Source organism: Solea senegalensis, unplaced genomic scaffold (genome assembly GCF_019176455.1).
Source record: "Solea senegalensis isolate Sse05_10M unplaced genomic scaffold, IFAPA_SoseM_1 scf7180000014218, whole genome shotgun sequence".
Classification (NCBI taxonomy): Eukaryota; Metazoa; Chordata; class Actinopteri; order Pleuronectiformes; family Soleidae; genus Solea; species Solea senegalensis.
In genome coordinates this window covers 1-20966 of record NW_025320996.1, presented here as the reverse complement: position 1 = coordinate 20966, position 20966 = coordinate 1, and the positions used below count along the sequence as shown (strand labels likewise).

General features: G+C 43.1%; 2 protein-coding genes across 2 annotated transcripts; both read left to right on the top strand.

Moving 5' to 3' along the window:
- The first annotated feature begins 942 nt into the window (after window positions 1–942).
- LOC122760958 (protein TOPAZ1-like) lies at window positions 943–5924 on the top strand. Its single transcript, XM_044016160.1, has 14 exons — window positions 943–1583; window positions 1678–1724; window positions 2276–2367; window positions 3611–3657; window positions 3750–3796; window positions 3897–3955; window positions 4500–4586; window positions 4685–4742; window positions 4854–5005; window positions 5106–5198; window positions 5280–5395; window positions 5510–5561; window positions 5649–5820; window positions 5920–5924. Exons 1-14 carry the CDS (start codon window positions 1297–1299, stop codon window positions 5922–5924), a joined length of 1314 nt encoding a protein of 437 aa, XP_043872095.1. The 5' UTR covers window positions 943–1296.
- A 27-nt stretch (window positions 5925–5951) lies between these two features.
- On the top strand, window positions 5952–10180 carry LOC122760959 (protein TOPAZ1-like). The gene is made up of 6 exons (XM_044016161.1): window positions 5952–6012; window positions 6192–6357; window positions 7365–7517; window positions 7616–7819; window positions 9087–9273; window positions 9356–10180. The coding sequence occupies exons 1-6, from the start codon at window positions 5977–5979 to the stop codon at window positions 9552–9554; spliced, it is 945 nt and encodes a 314-aa protein (XP_043872096.1). The 5' UTR covers window positions 5952–5976; the 3' UTR covers window positions 9555–10180.
- The last annotated feature ends 10786 nt before the right edge of the window (window positions 10181–20966 follow it).

Genomic DNA, 20966 nt, shown 5'->3' with positions numbered 1-20966 from the left:
TGTAAAAACAGTGACTCTGCAATGAATGAGAATCCCTCCGGTTCACCGAGCAGAGGAACCAACGTCATGATCCCAAATGCACCTACAGAGAAAGAGGTTGGAGAACCTTTTGTAGACAAGAGAAATGGGAAAAGACACGGCATCATGCTGGCATACTCTTCAGACAGGAGCAAAAACACGGAGTTTATACATCGCTTTACAGATGCTGAAGAACCACCAGCCAGTCCTTTCTCGGATGTGACCGCATTTTCCACACCAAGTCAACATGGAATGGAGTCTGACATTAACACAGGCTTGGTCTCGTCCGCGCCGGTTAACGAACCAGCAACTGACAACTCTGTGTCCACCTCGTCCCCCTCAGCACTGGGTCTGAGCGACTGGGAAATAGCCACTCCTGTGCCATCTCTCTTCACACATGGTGGTTTGAGCAGCCTCTTTGCCACACCACCATCTGTCCCTCTGTCATTGTTTCCACCGTTGAAAGTTAAAGGTGTTGAGTTGTTGGAAGCTCATTCTGCAAGCACCTCGCCGATGTCCTCACCGAAACATTTTATTAGAGGTGTAGAAAAGCCGTTGTTCCACTCTGAAGAAGCCCAGATGACTTCATGCTGTTCTTCACCTCCATCGTCATTGGTCGCCTCGTACATTTCTGACTCCTTTCACTCACGTGAATCCTTCCTCCTCCTGCCTCAAGACAACCAAGGGAGCGATAGAGAAATGTTCACAGAGAGGAGCCCACCACACCTGAAGCCGTATAATATTACTAGCTCCATTTCATCATCGCACACGATCAAAGAACGGGGCGAAGAAGACACCAACTTCAACGAGTTTCTGCTTCCACCACTGTTGTCTCCTGTCACTTCACCACACAGGCACTTGCGCGCAAGATCCCTGACTTGGAGCCACTGCTGTTCAAAACAGGAAGAAGAAGAAGATGATGATGATGATGATGATGAAGAGGAGGAGGTTGAGGAGATAAATGCCAGCAAACCCAAAATCTTACCTGGACACGACATACCACATGATGGTGAAGGTGATTACCAACACGAGGAGCAGTATCTTGACCACCAACAGTGTGAAGAGATTGATGGAGTCTCATGTAAATCTTTATCTCTGTCTTCTCACTGCAGTGCTGGAGGTTTGAATGGTGGCGATGATCAGACAGACTGTGATGACAATAAGGAACAAGAAGGTTGCAGAAAGTCTCACAAAGATCCCCTGGCTCCTAAATTAGAGGCAAAGCTCATCTCAAGTGTTTCGACACAACCCAGCTCCTCTCCAAGTAGTGATGAAGGGATGAGTTCATCTGATGAAGATGAGAAATTAAGTCCTTATGAAATAATGGGCAGTGAGATAGATGAAACCAAAGCAGACGCAGCTGGAGACACCGAGCCCGGCATTTTGGATGAGTTGTCAGCTTATGAGCTAGATATCCTGCTCGTCGATGTCACCCAAGAGGATCCAGAGCTGTTTGAAAACTTACCAGATAAAAGTCTGCTGAAACTGGGCCCCACAAGAGTCAGTGAAGCCCAGAAATCCAGACCACCAAAGATGGATAAAGCATCAGCAAAATGTAACCACAGGTAAGAATTGAGTCAATGAGTACAATATTTTTTGAGTGATTGTGTTGTTTGTTCTTCGTGAAACTAGTACATTGTTTTTTCCTCTGTGTTTCAGAACGCCAGTTTTTGTAAATTTTCACCGTGGCAGTCCGGATATCGCAGGTACGATCAGTGCACCACTTCAAATCCATGTCGTATAGTTTAGGCCTTGTCTTCAAAAGGTAGTGGAGAATTGGTTGCCAATTTGGCTTGTCAGCAGGGAAGGGAATTTACTTTTTCAACAGGGTTTTTTCCATGGCAATTTTGTCAAATGTTGAGGAATACCTTGTTTTTTTCTACCAGGGTACTGTCAGGGTTCTCCAAATCAAATTTTAGACATTTTAAGACCTTTCTCATACCACTTAATACAACCTTTGATGCCAACGGCACTACCAAAACATGTTAAAGGAGATGATGGAGGATCAGTATGGATTCTCAGCTCAAGAAAATGATTAGTTAAGCAATTTATGCTGCATGAAAGACCAATATTATATTACTTTTATCCAGTACAGCACCTTTAGTAAACATTATATCCGATAATCTATACTATTCATCTTTTCAAGGACATTTTGCCCTGACCCTGCTTGTCAGACACTTGCATCCGTTCCACAACGAAATGCTTTAGCTTGATTTTTTCTTTCCTCTCTTCTTTTCTCTTTGTTGATTTTTTCCAGAGGAGAAAGGCAGCAGACCCTGGAGACCTCAGGGCAACAGCAACAACCCCTCCAACACAGGACTTGCCTCAGACAAGCAGTCTGGGAACATGGTAATGCAGCAGGGTCTCCACTGCGCTGTGTCAATGATGGAGAATGATTTGGTTGCACTCATTATCATCCTGCTAAAAGGAGGGGAAAAATGTTTTAATGTCTTTGCACTGTATTTCTCTGACCATTCATCATCATCATCACCACTGTTTTTGGTGGTGCTTAAGCCCAGGATGTAGCTGCTGCTGTCAGAGTAAGACATGGCAAACTGACTGGAGGTGGTGGTTTTTCTCTCAGTGAATATCTTTTTTGTTTTGGAAACTAAAACATTCAGATGGAAGCAAAGGAGTGTCCCCGTGTTTATTTTTTATACCCCAAACAACATCAGACACAATGAAACTTCTTTTATGATAAAGCTTCAAGCTAATTTAAAGTAGGGCTGCAACTAACGGTTATTTTCATAATCTGTTAATCTGTTGATTATTTTCTCGAGTCAGAAAATGCAGAAAAATGTCGCTCAGTATTTGTCAAACCTGGAAATGATGATGTCTCGTTTTTGTCCACAAACCAGAACGATTCAGTTTTAGTGATTTTATTTGTTATCTGTAGCAAAGAAACCAGAAAATATAATCACAGAAACTTTTTTTTATACTCTTTAGAAAACGCTCAAACCGAATAATCGATTATCAAAATAGTTGACAATCAATTTAGTTATTGTTTCAGCTCTAATTTAAAGCTTTGATTTAAATGAGATGGATTATTACCAAATGTCATCACCTAAGTTTTAACTACTGTACTCTCATGCAAGGGTGAAAACTTTAAAGACATTAATTCTCAAAGCATATTTGTTGCAAGCTGTGACACACACATTTAGAGCAATAACAGACTTACAGTAACAAAGAGTCCACTGCATTGAGACAAAGTGTCAATGGACAGAAGTCTAGTCTCATGTCAGGCGTGTGACACTTTGTGTGACACTTTGACGCCGCCGTAGAATCTTCTCTTAGAGGATATTTTCCTGGACAATGTGATTAATTCACTGTCATGTTCTCCCTGTTGCTTTCTTGATTGTTTGAGCTGACGCTCTGACCATTTACTAACAACCACATTTGTCGATTGAGCTCCCCGTTTCCTTTAAAGTTGAAGTCCATTTAAATTCTCCTCCTTAATCAGATCCATCCATTATCAAAACCAGTGAAAAAGTAGCACACGAAACTGTTGGCTGGAGACGTGTCGAGCGTCAGAGTCTAAATCAGGCTGAAGTACTTAGTAAAACAAGTGAATCTGCTGTGTTTTTATGGACAGGTTCAGTCTGATGTCAACAATAATCACATAGGTGACGGCCTGGAGAGGTACGTGCACACATCACATGAAACATTTCTCATTCTGTCTGTCGGTCTTTGAGCGTTAAAAATCGCGATGTTTATGTTCATGTTTGCTACAGGAGGAACTCCCCATATAACACCCCCCCACTTAAGACATTAAGAAACGGTGAGGGAGACAACATCTCATCTCAGTTAATTTCTAACATAAATGTTGTTTATAACTTTAAGAACCTGTTGTTGTGTTTCTTCCTCTGCTCTTCACTCAGGGCCGTGGAGCACAAACCCAGCAAACACGATGGATTTCAGGCGCCAGAAATCTCCTGCAGTAAGAGTTCCTCAAGATTCATAAAGACCGATTCATCGGTTATCAAAATAGTTGACGATTCATTAAGTTATCGATTAATCGAGTCATTGTTTCAGCTCTATTTGAGATGAATTATTGTCTCATTTTAAATTGTTTTTCAAATCAGAATAATGATGTAAAAATGACTCCTATTGCAAATTCCTGTCAAAAGTAATCACAATTAGATATTTCTTGAAAGTCTTTCAGCCCTCCTGTAAGCCGGTGATTTTGCATTAACATCCCATTTTCAGGAATCATAATAGCAATGTTAGTTAGTGGTAGGAAAGCAGTACAGGAACGCGTCTGTGTAGTTAAACATTTTCTCTAAAGGGGACGATTTTAACTTTGACTACAACAAAAACTGTGTTTTCACATGAAAACTATGTGTTTCAGCTGCAAAATATGGATACAGGAGTAATCTGTATACATCTGGAGCAGGATTTGTGCATTTTTAAATGAAAATAGAGCAGTGTGGATGTAGCCATTCAAAAATAACACGGCAACTTATTCTCCTCTCAACCCTCAGTACTGCAGAAAGTATTTCAGTGAGTCGCTGTCCTGTGGATTCAAAATGTGTCGATTCCAGCATGTGCCTGTGGAGGGGGATGAGAAGGTACTAAAGTGCTGTTATAGTGTTCTTTCTCATTTCATCAACACCATCTCTAGAATTCCACACATAATCCCTGTGTTGTTTTTCCCTCTCTTTTTCAGTTCTGCATTGAAAGAGTGTCACAATTCATCAAAAATCCAATGTGTCTCCAAAAAGCAGGTGAGTTGTTTTTTTTTTAAATCATATATATTTATTCATCTCCAGTGCTGTTTACTTGATCCTCCTCTTTTAATTCCTCTTCTATTTTCCGTGTCTCCTTCCCGTCTTCAGGAGCTGTGTTTATAGGCTACTACCAGAACAACCCACCTGGACTGTATTTCTCTGTGCCGGTGTTCACGTCGCTCCTCTGGGCTCTGCTCAAAGCCAACATGCTGTCCGATGTCCTCTCAGTCCTCAGTGTCAGCTTGGCCTACAAGATCGTGGTCGGTCTGGCTTTTTAATCCCATCTCAGTTTCAGTCATGAATGCCACGCTGCAGTACAATCTGTAATCCAGTTATAAAAGTAAAACTCTCTCCCACTAGCCCGACCATGAGTTCCTGTTGGCCCTCTTCAAGGTTGTGAGAGAGAAGGGCCTCATGGGTTTCATACATGAACTCATGCAGCTCACACTCAAGGTATCTCAGCAGCTCATACACACTTTACACTTTACTGATCTCTGTTTGTACATATGTAATGGGGTTATTTTGTGTTGACAGATGGCCAATGAGGGTCTTGTGTTGAGTTTGGATTGGCTTGAATGTGTAAAAAACTCCCCCGAGCTCCAGCATCTGCTCCGTCCAAACTCTCCTACTTCAGTGTCTGCTAACCACGAGTAAGTGGAACTTCATGCAGCTCTTTTTTGTCCTGAAATAGTGTGATTTCAAATATTTGAGTAGAAGCAGCTGAATGACAATGATGTGTAGTAATAATAATTGCTATCCACCAGTGCTCCCTTTCCAGAGTGCCTGAAGTTGGCTCACTCTATTGTGGAAATAGAGGTGAGTAGATTCAATTTTTCTCACCTTTTTATTCACGATATTTTTCATTATACTTCAACCTGGCTTTAATATTTCCTGTCTCGTCAGCTTTGTACCAAGCAAGAGGACTGGAGGTGGATGGGAAAGGTTTTCACTTACATCTGTCAGTCCAGCACTCATCCCAATAATGTGGAACAGATCTGCGGTCGCATCGCTATCGCGCTTCTGTCCGAGAGCAAGGGCAAAATGTCTCTGCCCTTTGCTGCCTTTGCTGAGACGGGTAAAAAAAAAAAGAAACATTTAAAAAAAATACACGTTTAAAAACATGAGTGGAGAATAAACCCTGCTTCTTTGTTATTGTCGTATCTCAGTGTGTCAGAGTGAAGGCAAAGAACCGACGATCAAGAGCTTTTTAGGCAGAATTGGTGTCTCGCTCATGTTGAGATACCACAAAACACATCAGTGGGCCAAGGTAAGATAACCCCCCTCTCAAATAACTTGTGCATTTGCATTCCAGTTACTTAATTAGAAATTGCCTTCTTTATACACATGCTATGACAGGTGGAACCTTTTTAGTAACAGCTGCACAGAAATACAGCAAGCAGCTGTTGTGATATCACGTGTGTTTGTGTGTTTTGTCTACAAATGTAGGGACAGAGGGTAGTGGAGGTGCTGTGCCTTTCAAAAATCAGCTTCTCCACTCTGAAGGGCCTGTTTGGGAATGAGGATGGAGCGTCACGCTGCTCCCTGGTCACCGTGGCTACTGAACTCTTCCTGCTCAGCGGTAGTGTGGAGGGAGCTCTGAACACACTCCGAGGTAATGGAGGACGATGGAACCGCAGCAGTGACGGGAACAACGTTTATAGATAAAGAGGCTCCACATATTTGATTTTGATTTGGTGCTGTACAAAATGTCCTTGGAAACTTGAGTTGTGCCACAAAAACAGATTTTATTGCTTCATTTTGCTATTGACTGCAAACTGAAGTCTGTGTGTTGCATTGCAAACTGCTCACTCTTTGAGTCCAGAAAGAAAATCTGCGATTTTACATCACAGCACACAGGAGTTAAGCAGTTCACCAACTCCTGTTTACAGTCGTGCTGATGCGATAAACATATTTTTAACAAATCCAGTCACATTTGAAAAGTGTTTCCCTATCCCTGTAAGTGTAGTGATGTCATGATAATGATTAAAATTAGGGGTTGAGAAGGAAATGGAGGCGTTGAAGACCAATATAGCCTTATATGTTTCCATTGAGTGAAACAGTTTGGCACGGTACGGTACTTTTTTTCCCTCTGCGTTTCTATTTGAAATGGTACTAAATATATATGTGTGTATATATATACGTGTGTGTGTGTGTGTGTATGTAACGAAAACAAGCTTTCTAATTTTTCAGCTTCTCCAATGTGAGAATATTGTCTGATTTCTTTGCTCCATTTGACAAAGAAATCATTAAAACTGAATAATTTTGCATTGTGGACAAAATAAGACATGAATAGTATGTCATCATTTCAAGGTTTAGGAAACACTAATCAACATGTTACCATTCTGTTTTTTGGGACACCTTACCAGAGCAAAATGGTACCAAGAAAACTAAAGGTACTGTTCTCAGCCGAGATGCAAGCCTGACCCAGGACTTTACCAATCCAAAATTTACTGTACTGTACCAAACTGAACCGAAACACAAACGTATGGTTGCTCCAAACAGAACTCTGATACATTAAACTGTTATTTAATGTGCTCCAGAAATGCAGTATATTATCATTCGATATCTCCTGTACTTCTGTCAACAACAAAAAAAGCCTGTTTGCATTTGTGAATGCAGAAAACCAGTGGTTCCTGAGTTCTCACTCGTGGCCGTGTGAGCCCGCAGATCTGGACAGCAGGAGTCACGTGTTGATGCGTCTGGCTGAGAAAACCTCTCACAGGGACACGCTGGAGGTTCTCTCTAATCTCCCTGGAATCAAAGAGCCGAGCGGTGAGCGAACACAACAACCTGGAGATGTATAAAGTGTTATGATAATGCCTTCTTCTCTCCGTCCTACAATTCTTAGCCATCTAGTTATTTTCCTCCAGACATGATCAACGTCTCCAGACACAGTCCTGTGTTCAACTCTCACCTCCAAGTGTGTGTGGACAGACAGATCCTCCCCGTGGCCTCAGACACTGTGGACTTCATGTTCTCTAAGAACCTGGCCGTGGACCAGTCTGTACTCCACATACTGTTGCACAAGCTGGGCAAACAAAACCTGTGGCTGCGCGCGCGGGAAGTCTTCAGACGTAAGTATCACCTATTTTATTAATATGAAGCGTAGAAGAATCGCCTCGCCCGTGTAATTACGTGAAAAAATGTCAACATTTCATATGAAAGGCCCAGTGTGTAACGTTTATTGGCAGAAATTGAATGTACCTCTCTATTCACACCAAGTGTAATGGAGTTAAGCAACTAAGTCATAAGGACCAGTAAAAACAATCCTTTTATAGGAAGAAACTGGTGCAATCAGTGTTAGTAATAACAAGCTCAGTCATATTACTGCCTGGGTTGTGGCCAGGCAGTGAAGAGCTTAAACTTTACCGCTTCACTGCTTCAGTGCAGTTTGACGATTTAAAGAAGAAACCTGTTTGTCAGCAGCTGTGCACATTTGTATTTATGAGTATTTGCAGGTTCATGCCGTCAGTTATGCACATTTTGATTGGTTTGTGTACCAAACCTCAGTCTGACAAAATAAAAGCAGCAATGTTGCTCAACAAAATCCATGTTATAAAAAAAAAACAAAAAAACACCACTAGTGTGCGTTTAAAAATAAGTGTTTTATATGTACTTTAGGCAAGGGACTTGTTTTATGTAGGCCGCCCTCGGTTCCTCAGCTCCACTCCGATCACACGCCCTGGTTTATACAGTAGAACAGTATTTCAGATTTTCCTCCAAGTACCACCAGAGGAAACTCGTACCACAGTTTGAGAACCATGGACGAATGCTGCTTTTCCACTACATGGTCCCGACGTGACTCGACTGTTCTCGGCACGGCACAGTTTTGTTGCTTTACCATTAGCGATACAGCTGAGCCCATTCTATGGGTGACTTCGTCAGACTGCCGTCCACTGATTGGTCAGAGTGTCGTCACAGGAAGAGTCATGAGCGCGATGTGCGACACAATAATCAAAGTGAACAATGAACAAAAGACTTTAAAACCCTGAAAACTTGGCGTTAATCTCCAACATTCAGCAAAGGAAATCTATAGCGACGGGCCGCATCACAACCCCTGCCACCGTATTTCACTTCAGTGACTGTGGTGGATGGAGTCTGTGCTCCGATCATGCAGGAAGTACTGAACTAATCTTTGTAATTAACTGATTCTAATGATTAAGTACTGCTTTACAAGTCACTAGTCACTACTTTGACCCCGCCCACGTTGAGGATGTAATGAAAAACCAACCGAACCATGTAGAGTCGAGGCGAGGCGAGGCGTGCTGGGACCATGTAGTGGAAAAGCAGCATTAGACAGTTGTAAATTAAAATTCACTGGTGTGTGTGTGTGTTGGTCAGACTCTCTGAGTGTAGGTTACTACAATGGCGTGTCGGCTCCGTCTGGTTTCATGACGCTGATTGTGCCGTGTCGCTTGGGGGAGGTGGAGCTGGCTCTCACCTTTGAGATGTTCATCGCCGTCAACGCGACGGCCGTCCTCCAGCTCCCGGAGAACACCACCTCCTGCCTCAGCATCATTCTCAAGAGGTAACGTTCATTGTTTGCGTGGGTGTGACGGCGACGCCTCGTCTGCGTGTGTGTCACACTCCTGCTCTTCCTACTCTTCCAGGACTCAAAGTGGCGAGAGCGAGTACTTGTCCGCCGGCAGCCGCCTCCTCTCGGCAGCTTGTATCCCTCAGCCCAAACTTACCGTTCACTACACGGCAGTTAACTCCTCGCAGGAGCAGGTTTTCACACTGGACATTTCCTCCGCTCGACGGTGGCTCCGTCACAACCATTTATGGGCCAGTGAAGTGTGGACTCATTGACCCGCAAACACTTCTTTCCCTGGAACTCTACCTGCTTCTGCTCCGTAGACGTCTGACTCTACAAACCGATGAAATCTGGTAAACGAACAGCGTTTCTGTCGGCTGCTGTGTGTTCACACTCATGTTCATAATCCACAATTAATCCACAAAGACTGATGCCAGAACCTTTTTTTATGTTCCGATTTGTGTTAAAATATGTCTTTGTTGTTGTTCTTTCCTTGTTGAGTTCTTTTAGCTGATGGGTCGCTCATTGTTTGCATGGCTGTCGTCGTGAGGACTGGACCTTGATTGTAAATATGTTGCTATTATGTCATATATATTACCGATTTGTCATAAACGCCATTGTTGTCAGTTCACACCTGTGATTTTCTTTTGTACGACATCGTTTTTATAAGAAGTTGTTCTGGTCCAAACAGATTTGACTCTTGTTTTTCTTGACAGAAGATTTTTTATTTTAGAGCGAAACGGCTGCTGTCATCGTTGGTCTACGGTACTGTCTTCGCAGTGTTCATCTTTCTTTCTGTGGCGATCATCTCGTCTCTATATTTGGTGGTTGCCACAGTTACTCACCTGGAGTCATCAGCAGACTATTCCTGTTGTCGTGGAGCGTGTTTCCACGTTACATTTATGTCGGATTCAGTGGTGCCGTCTTCAGTCTTCGTTGCGTTGCATTGGCAGTTATTTAAGTCGAGTTCAAACTTTATTTTGGCGTCTTTAATCCAAATGATGGCAGCTTTTTTCAGCAGAAATAAAATGATGCACAGTTTTGAGAATATTGTTATCTAGTCTGTTATGTTTTCTACACACATGTGGCTCATTTTGTGTCTTGAAGCAATGAGCAAATGTTTGAAGTTAGGGCCACAATTAACATTTACTGTTGATTCTTTTCTTCATGAATCAATTAGTTGTTTGCACCATAAATGTTGAAAAATCTTGAGTGGTGTTTCCCCCAAACCCCAAAATGATGATTATTTTTTTTGTTATATGGTCCAAAGAATTGAAAATATTAACATTTAAGAAGCTGAAAGGTCGACAAAAACCCTCAAACTAATCAGAACAGTTAATTATCATTATTAATTATTAATTGTGGCAGCCCTTATTTGAAGTACCAACGTTTAAAACCAACTCGATGCACATACAATGTGGAACAAAATATTTTTGTAATTAAATAAATACAAAGATGCTACAGAGCTGTTTCACCACCAGGGGACAGTGCTGGGCTGCAAAGAGGCCACCGTACACATTCACACAACTCTTCCTCAACAACAAACTAAACAGAAGTAGAGTTTGCTGGCAAATATAGAGAAGTGGACATTTGTCTTATAAGGACAAACATTTGTCCTCCCCTGTTTTTGGTTTCAGAGGCAAGACAACTGTAATATTAATCTGCTTTCTCTCTACACTCTCCACTACTATTTTCCTTGAACAGAAAATAAAACATTATTCTGAAAAAGTTCAATGTTTGTCTTTCAGTTGTTAAAGCACGTGGAAATGTAATAAATCATGGATCCGTTCCACTAAAAATATTTCAAGCAAATGTTCGGCCTGTCTTATAGGGTACAGTATATTCAAATTAAGAACCCTGAAGTGTTGAATATTTCTTATTACATGCTCATACACGGTAATATTAACGATAAGATGTTTTGCTGTGTCATTACAGGCTGTTGGGAGACGCCGTAGGAACATGTGACAAAGTTAAAGGAAGCTGATGTGACTGCTTTATTTAGACTTTAACCACCAGAAGCTCAAAGAAAGAAAGAAATTATGATTTAATTTGTTCAGTTATGACATTTTAACATTATTTTTCTGCCCCTCTGTGTCCATGTCACTTGCTTTTGGCTTCTCCCTCTTCAGGGGTCACTAGATAAATCTCGTTTTTGGACTGTGGGAGGAAACTGGAGAACCTGGAGGAAACCCACACACACACACTGGCAGAACATGCAAACTCCATGCAGAAAGGTCCTTGTTCTGACCGGGTCTCGCCCCTGGGTCTGTGTGCTGTGGTAAAGTCCATGCTCCTTAATAATGACTGTCTGTCTTTTCCTCAGGGACGACGTCAGAGTAAAAAAAGAAAGCCCCCTGAAGACTTTCACGAGGAACAGACACAGAAATGTCTATTGTTATAGACGTTGTATATGTTATGTCATGTTCATGTTGTTCGAGAGCCCCCCCCCACACACACACACACACACGTCAGATGATGTAAATAATGGGCAGACATCAGTGTGTATGTCGACCAGACATGGTGATAACGCTCACAAAGACGTGTTTGTGTGAGGATCCGTAACTCTCAGACCTCACATCGTGTATGAGACGCTTCATCTGGGACAGTAGCAGTGTGTGAACTATCAGGCTTCATAGACTATTCCATCATTGGGGGAATGTTTTCCCACTCTGATGTGTCATCATAACCTCTGGCACCCTTTCCACACATTCATCCCTTGCCCTGGCCCTTCCTTCCTTCTTTCCTTCCTTTCTTTAATCACTTTCGCAAGAGTTGCTGTAAATCAAACTCACCATCAGTCACTGTTGTTTTTTTTTTCCTTCGACTGTGAGACAAACGGTGTCACACGTGTGACCTGTGATGAGTAACGTAGCTTCACGTGACGTGGCGTTACGCAGTTTTTGTTACATTGTGTCCCCGAGTGCTTTATCCTCGTCTCAGCAGGAAACACGATGACACACAAAGTGCAACAAAGCACGAGACAGAGTGAAATTCGAACTGTGATTTCAGAACACCTAAAACATTTACTTGATGCTTTTCTTTTGGAATATTTTATTTTCAAAACATACATGAACCCTAACCCATAGCTCCAAATTCCCTCCCTTACCCTAACCCCACCCCCAAAACAGAGAGAGACCTACTCAAAAAGAGCAGGTCATTCTAAATCAGTACAGTTAAATAAAATGATAAAATAAATACAATTCAAGGCAATGCGATCTTATACAGGTAACCAATGGTGTGTCAATCCAGTACCTCTTGTATGCGAAAATGTATTGACACAGAGACAGTATTACATAGTATCTCAATATAATATAATAAAAGTGTTGTTTTCATTTCATTTCTTCGATTATTAGTGATCTTTTAAAGTGTGATGCAGCTATTTATCTCCAAAAAATGATGTTTTAAGTAGTATTTGTATAAAACTGCCATAAAATAAAGATAATTTTAGCATTTTTTAAGGGTACATGCATGGGGCCAACAAAGAAGGAAAACAGCAGAGCAAGTAGAGGAGAAAGTGAATGTCCAGGCCACCATAGTTCCCTGATGAGATTGGGAAAGTCAAAGAGGCTTTTGCGCAGAGGATTGGATTTAATTTCAAAATACTCTCTGGTGTACAGAAAAGGGCTGATTCTAAAGAAACCAAATGATTTTTAGTTTGAAGCACTTCTACACTTTCTACCAACAAACCCTCCCACGTGTTACACACGGGAGCTTTAAAGTCAACATTAGTGGGGGTAAACGTGGGGATAAAGCTCAGAAAAGTGGCTCAGGAGCTTCAGTAGCTCTTAGCTGAGCTCCTGCAGCTGAAAATGCTGGGCTTCACCCGAACACTGTACAAACACCAGCCCTAATTAACTCCATGTGCTGTATATCCTGTGGAAGAACTATACATTTAATATAACAAATGACTCCGGGTTTTATTTCATTTCATTTCCTTCCACATTCCCCGGTTTAATTTTGAAAGAATTACGATATTTTCAGCTGGAGGCCAAACTCCACACACACACACACACAGCTTGTCTGTCACTCTTTAGCTGACTGCGGTCGTGATCACGCCCCCTTTGTTGTCGGGCACGAGCGTTCGGCGCGCACTCCTCCCAGGGCGGAAGTGGGTCCATTTTTTGCTCAGTTGGACTACAGCGGCTCGAGGAGCTGCACCCTGAGCAGCACGCGACCACACTCACACTTAGTCACACACACCTTCTAGTTGTATTTATGTTCATTCCCACTACAGTAAACAACAACAACCAGTGAAGGAACGTAGTTGAGGTCCGCACGGTCGCTGGGCCGAGTTTCTCCCAGTTGTTGGGCACCGTCGCCGGAGGAAAACCCTGCGCATTCCTCCACGCAGAGAGAGCCCGAGAGCGAGAGCGAGAGCAGCCGACGCACTGGACGGAGGCAAGGAGAGCTGGAAGCGGCCTCTTCACGAGGTGCACCCCTGAATTCACCCACGAAGGCTCGTCACAGAGGTCCAGTTAGATGTTCGGGCTTTACCCGCGTCTGTTTTCGGTGCCCTGACGTCTCGCACCGTGCTATGAGATCCTTGCTTTGATGAATAATTTACGGTCTCTCGGTCCGAGGCTCGTGCTGCTACTACTAACCGACAGTTGGCTGCGCCCGACGCCGCCTGAACGAGCCCTAATGGTGGACTAGAGAGACGAATACAAGCGCAGCGAAGACACGGGCTTAACATTTAAGTGCAGATTAGAATTTCCCAAAGATAAAACACATCTCTGAACTCGCCCGGTTGCTCATTAGTAGCGCAGAGCTCCGCAGTCATGTTGCCGAGTCGATGGGGGAGGAAAGACGGAGCTCCGTGTACTTCAACGCCGATCCAGTGTCGCTCCAGTTTCGGGTTTATTTTATGATCCTCAAAGAAGCACAATCGGACCTTTTCTCTCCACGGACTGTCCGGTGTTGCCCCGTTGCTGTGATTCCTCTTCAGACGCCTTACTTCTCTGCATGTATCTCTCTTTTTTTTGTTACCTCAGAAACTCTGTTTGACTTGATGTTTTGAAGAACTGCTACCTCCCTGTTTTGTCTCGTACAGAGAGGAATCTGTATGTTGTCGAGCACCGTTTTCACTTTTTGAGCTGACTTAAAATACCTCATGAATCTACCTCAATTAGCACACTCTTTTCTACACGTAACAGATGATTACTTCACGCTCGTCGTTGCTGCTCATCTTGTAAATTATTGAGCCTGTATTTCGTGAATGCTGGACATGGCGTCATTCCCAGACTCGGACCTGCAGACATGCCCGCTCTGCAAGGAACTGTGCGGATCCTCAGCTCCCATCTCCTCGAGCTCCTCTACCTCATCTTCATCCTCACATACCTCATCGTCCTCCAGCCAGACCACCAGGAGACTCCACGTCCTGCCCTGCCTCCACGCCTTCTGCAGGCAATGCCTGGAGGGCCAGCGCAGTCCTGGGGACCCACTGAAGCTGCGATGCCCCACCTGCGACCAGAAGGTGTCCATCTCCGAGGCCGGGGTGGACTCCCTGCCTTCCTCCAACTTCCTCTTCAGCAACCTGCTGGATGTGGTGGTGAGCTCTGATGACCAGATCCAGAACAAGAACGGCCACCACCACCACCGGGGAGGCTTAGGTGGAGGCTCCACGGGCTTCCATCATCCTCATGCAGGCCTCCTGCATCCCCACCACCTGGGAGAGCCTCAGTGCAGCTCCTGTGATGAGGAGAACCCGGCCACCTCCCATTGCCTTGACTGCCAGGAGTATCTGTGTGACAACTGTGTGCGGGCTCACCAGCGGGTGCGGCTGACCAAGGACCACTTCATTGAGCGCCTGGGCGAGAGCCTTCACCTGGGCCGGGTCAACTCCAACAGCAACCAGGGCCAGTCCGGGGTGTCGGTGTCCCTCGCCCAGTCCCTGCAGAACAACTTTGCCCTGCTGTCACTCTTCCAGGACCACATGAGCTTCTGCCAGCACCATGACAATGAGGTGAGTAGAGCATGAAATAGCAGTTGGTGCCTTGCCATAAAAAGAAAGACAGAAGCCGGGCTGTATCAGTCCATCAAAGGACACATATATGCACATTACACATGTAAGTTAAATGCTTTATCCCAACATTTTTGTGGCATCACGTTCACACAGCTGCTCGTCCACTACGTAGTGTGCACACGTTCACACATTTCATTGACCTAACTTCATATTTATAGCACTTATCCTCAGCAGGAGTAGAAGGATAAGATAAACACCTCTATAGCGTAATAGCATTATGTGTGTGGAAGCATACTAGGGGCCATATGGCCTTAGGTTCAAAGGGAGCTGAGTGGCTCTTCACCCAGTTCTCTGGAGACAAACGGGCACGTGTGTTGAGCTGGATTTACACACACACACACACACACACACACACGCAAGTGTGCATATATGTGTATATGTGTGTGTGTCCATATGTGGACACACACACACACACACATATACACACTTGCAGGCATGCAGTCTGTTAATCTGTACCACACCATCCATTCAGGGCAGGGGAGAGGCCCATGTAGTAACTGCACACATGTTTCTCTGACCGTTAGAAGTCCTATCCAAGGACGTATTATGGAGATCCAGTTTTTCCTCTGATAATGGGGAAAGACGAGTTGGAGCTGAGGCCCAGTGTTCTGTTTTGGACCATGTGATTGGGGGAGTGAACTACAAAGGCCGGTTACACAGGAAACCAACCCCTTTTTTTTTGCTTTAGTGTTATGGTCAGGAAGAAAAACAAATATCCTACTGGGGAGGAGGAGGAGGGGGGATACTGAAATGTCATTTTTTGAACCACTTCTGGTTTCTGTTGAGCAGAAGCCAGTTTGTCCTGCTGCTGGCGAATACTCCTATTGTCCAAGGGCAGGCATGAGGGAAAAAAGTGTTTGTCCATCCTCATAAGTGAGTGATAGAAGTGTCTTAAGTGCAGAGACAATTACACAGTTTATTTACACGCACTATCATAATTGAGTTTTAATTGGACTGTTTACTATCTCATATTACCAATTAAAAGACTCCACACATGTACAGCCAAACACTTGTGATGCAATGTTGCCATTAATTGTTTACCTTTTTAAAAGCAGCTCTGCGACCAGAGCAGCAACCTGGACAAGTTAATTAGCCGCCATCTCTTCGAAATAATAGATACTGAATACTGAGATTTTTATTTACTGTACACGTCTCAGAATAACAGAATTATTTCACATAGTGTTTTCCTCTGTTGTGTAATTCAAGAGCTGTGTGCAGAGCTTCTGTTGGCTTTTTGCAAGCACATGATGGCGATAGTTTGTGCTTTTGTTCAAAGGTTAAAATCAGCATTTTCTCATTTATCACCTTGATCTCCAAATCAGAGGCGTTCAGCTTTTATTCAAAGCTACACAGAGACACTGTAGAAGGGCTGAAGAGCCACATGGAGCTCTAGAGCCACAGGTTGATCTTTTTTAGTTGATCATCTAAAAAAAAGGCTGTCAGAAGCAGCCATAACACGGGTAGTTTGTGACTTAGCAGTGCACATTCCCACCTCGACAGACATGCAGCTGTCATCGTGGAAGACGGACCTCAGCATGACAATCATTGTGTACCTGTCATTCGGGTGTGCGTGAGAACGCGTTGCGTATGTGTGTGTTCACTGGGCAATCACAATAATCACCTCTAATTGACCTGACCCAAGTGCCCCCCCGCCCCCACCCTCCCCGCAACCTTTGCCACTGATGGACTAGAATCTAATTCTGTTGGAATACTGACTCCAAAGGGTTTCCCCGACACTAAAGAAGACCACAAGCTTGAGACCTGAGAGACAATGCTGCTTTGAGTCTGTGTGAGTGGACGAGGCATTGGTCGAGGCAACTTGAAAGCAAATTCTGTGCATGAGACGCGGGGGCGGGGGGAGAGATACAGGGTATAAGATATAAGATACAAAGAGCTGTGTTTTAAGATGGTATAAATGTCTTAGTTAAAAAAGACAACCTGAGTTCTAATCGGTGTGCACAAGAAAGCCAATGTGTCAATAAATGACTCACTTGTCCTCAGTATAATTAAGAACCTGGCTGCCTCCCCTCCTCCCAGTCACAGCTCCCACCCAGTGCCAGTAAATAGGTGGGTTCTGTTTCCCAGTAACGGCTTCATTTCCCAGTAAAGCCTCGTGCACTGTGCTTCAGCCCTGGGGGGGTGAATGACACAAGAGAAGGCTACTCTTTCTTTCTTGGCTCACGAACACTGAGCTCACAGAGTCATTGTCCATTATCCTGCTCCACGTCCATCAGATGTTTGAATTCCTCACTGTCACCATCATCAGTCTGTTGGAACAACCAGTTTATACTTGTCATATATGCTAATTTGATGTCAGGAAATCCGTTTAAAGTGTTTGCTTAAGTTTCAATTTGCGCAGGTTGTTTATCCAGTGCAAATTTACAAAAGACTCTCATTTGCATTAGACGATGTGTATTTCCCACATTATGTAACACCCTTCGTGTGAGTGTTAAGAGATGCTATTGTTTTGAATGTTGTTGTCCAGTGAAGGTGAAGGAGTTATTTCTGTAGTCTGGAATGTTGTGGAAACTTCTTGATAGAGAGAAATTCAGAGGCCGTTGATGCAAGAAATGTTTATTGCATACAGAGAGAGTGGTTGTTTCAGTTCAATTATGGCAACCAGAAGAAAAACACATTTTAACACACTGAGCTGCGGGTGATGGTTACAGGCACCAATAATAAATGTAAGACCACAAGAAAAATGGAAAACGTCTGCACACACTGTGTGTGTGTGTTGAGAAGATTGTGTAACATTGTGAAAATATTCATTTTTAACAGTCGACTTTCTTTTTACTGAACAGTAATGACAGTAGCTCTATTATTGTGAACAACCAGCTCCATTTCTGAGCTGCTGCTGCTACGACGGCTTAAATAAATACAGCGTTATAGTTGGCCTTTTGTTAAAGTTGTGTCTTGCCAACTGTCACTCTTGGCCAACAGTAACCGATACATTTCAGTATTTGAATATTTTGAAGGCACATTGTTAATATAAAACAGCTGGGACTCGCCCAACAGAATTTTCTGAATGTGAACGTGTGAATGCTCCTGCAGGGACATGGCAAGACTGGAGAGAAGGTGTTGGTGTGTGTGGTAACGTAGTTTAATATGATGTCCATATGTCCTACTGGACTATTGTGCAAGCTCACTCAGGTTACAGCCACACTAAAAAGATTTGGTTTAAAGCATATCGCTTTCTGTCGCATTTTATAACGACCTGGCAAACTCCACCCACCTGCAGAGTGGACAGTCTTTATATTTAAAGAGTCATGCGTGTGTCTTAGGTGCGTACGTGGTCTTGTGAGTCATGTTTTCAGGCCAGATGACTTGTGTCAGAGCTGAAACACTAACTTTTGTCTCGAGCTTACATTTCAGTTTTGCGGCTTCATGTGTGTTTAGACCAAACTATGTAAATGCATATGTCCCATGAATCCATTAGGTGTAGTCACGTGTTACAGTAGCAGAGTGTGAAAGCACTTAGAATGTTGTGGAGGGCTCGTGTTGATGGTGCCGCCGTCGATGTTTTTTTTTGGTTATTATATTTTGAAAATAATAGAATTTAGTTTGTCGAGCAGCAACGGTGATCTCTGGAAACTAATAGAAGTTGTTAATAAATGAAGTCATACTTTTGACGAGAAAACACAGAGTGAAGGTGACATCAGTCCCCATTTGTTCTCCCTCTGCTGTGCATGTGGATTCATCATTATTAAAAGCTGTTGAAAAGCTGCACACTCAGCCCCCCCCCCACGGTGGTTCATTTTAGAATCGTCACTTTGCCTGTTTTCTTATTGCTTGTCGAGAGTCGGTGTAATAAAGGGATTATAAGGCCCTTAAGTAATAGTTTTGATTACACTTAAGGTGCACAGCTTGTGTCCGCAGTCCACTCATAAAATACACCAAACCAGGTAGAGGTCACACACACCATAATATCTGCTGTTCATTTGGCTTGGTATTTAAAGCCATGTGGCAAGTGTTTATTACACTTATTAGTGTGTTTTTATTTTGAAGAAAAACTACAAGAAGGGGAATGTAGAGATTGGTCTTCCTCTTTTAAGATGGGTGTACAATTAAAAGATCTTCCGTGTGCAGAGGGAAAAACTCACCTACAGTTTTGACAAGTAGAATAAAACACAGAGAAATTAAGTGCGGGTTAATTTGAAGACAAGCATTTGGTACTGTGTTTTTGAATTGAATTTTTACGTTTCTTCTTCTTGTCTGTAAGTATTTTTTTTTTTTATCACTGGTCATTTGCTCCCTGGTGATGTGACTATTCAGATCGCCGGTGAGAGAAAGCGTTTCAGTTGGAGAGATAAGAGTCCGAGCGCAGTAAAGGGAGCCGGTTCCGCGCTGATAAGAGTATATATGTTGTGTGTGCACGAGTGTATATGTCAGATGTCCATTAGAGACACTGTGACTGTGGCAGTCAGAGAAGTCACGCTGTGTCTGAAGTCGCGATGGAAAATTGGATTACTTAAAAGCGGCGTCCGACATACAAGTACACATGTTGCTCCATTCAAGAGGCTGCTAATAATCCCTCAGAGTGTGTGCCTCTGTAGTTTAGATTAAATTGTTGTTAATACAGCGACGTCATGCCTGAGGTAGCATGAGCATGGCTTTACTCTGACAGGTCTAGTCTCTCTATAGAAAGCATTGGTAGGTGGAGAGTTAGCAGAGAAGAGCAGACAGACACATGGTTGCTGGGCAATGAGCACAGTGCTATAAGAAGGAGGTGAAGTGGAACTAAGCACTTTGATGACCACACAGAACTGTATGGAATTAGATTTGGGTCAAAATACACAAATGTTATATTTTATTTGTTTGTACAAAAATACACTTTTTCTTTGCAAATATGTGGATTGTGTTTGCCCCGACTCTTTTTGTGCTCTTTGCTCTGTGTTTTTTGTTTTTTTTTATTATTTATTTGCGATTCTGTCCATCAGCGGGGCTTAGGAAGCTGCCTGCTGATTGGCTTTTGAGTTTTGGAGCGAGCGCTTAATGGACTTCCTTAATGGAAGTAGTCACAGGCTTTGAGTCGCTGTCCTTCTGGAAGTTCCCCAAGTCCCCCCCCCGTCAACGCCCGTCAACGCCCCTGATAAAATAATTGTAAAATCTAACGTTTATCAGATTATAAACATAAGATACTTAGAATTAGTTTGTCACAAAGAACAAATCAGGGAGCACAAAAGAATTCCCATCATTGCAAACAAAAAGTGTATTTTCAAACAAATAAAATACAATATTTTTGAATGATTTAATCGATATTCTATTTGCAACTTATGTATTTTGATTTGATGGTTCACTTTGGTGTTGTTTGCTGCTTAAGAAGTGTTTTAAAATCTTGATATTAGCACAGTTGCGTCTCCTCGTGGTGCATTTCTGTTTGAAAGTAAAATAAACAGCGAGAGTCCACATGTTATTCAGTTGGTTTTCTTTGTAAGTTCTGCCGCTGTGTTGTTGTGTAGAGGTAAACACTATCACTTCAGACCCACGCTGGTTTGGCTTCTCTAATCATCAGTTTACTCCTCCCCCCTTTTCTTTGGAGCTACCCAGCAGAGAATGTTTGTAAGGAAACCTAACCCAACACTGATGCTGATACAAGGCCAGAGGAATTCCTGTAACTTGAGTTTGTACCTCCTGGGTTCTCTGTTCTCTCTCACACACACACACA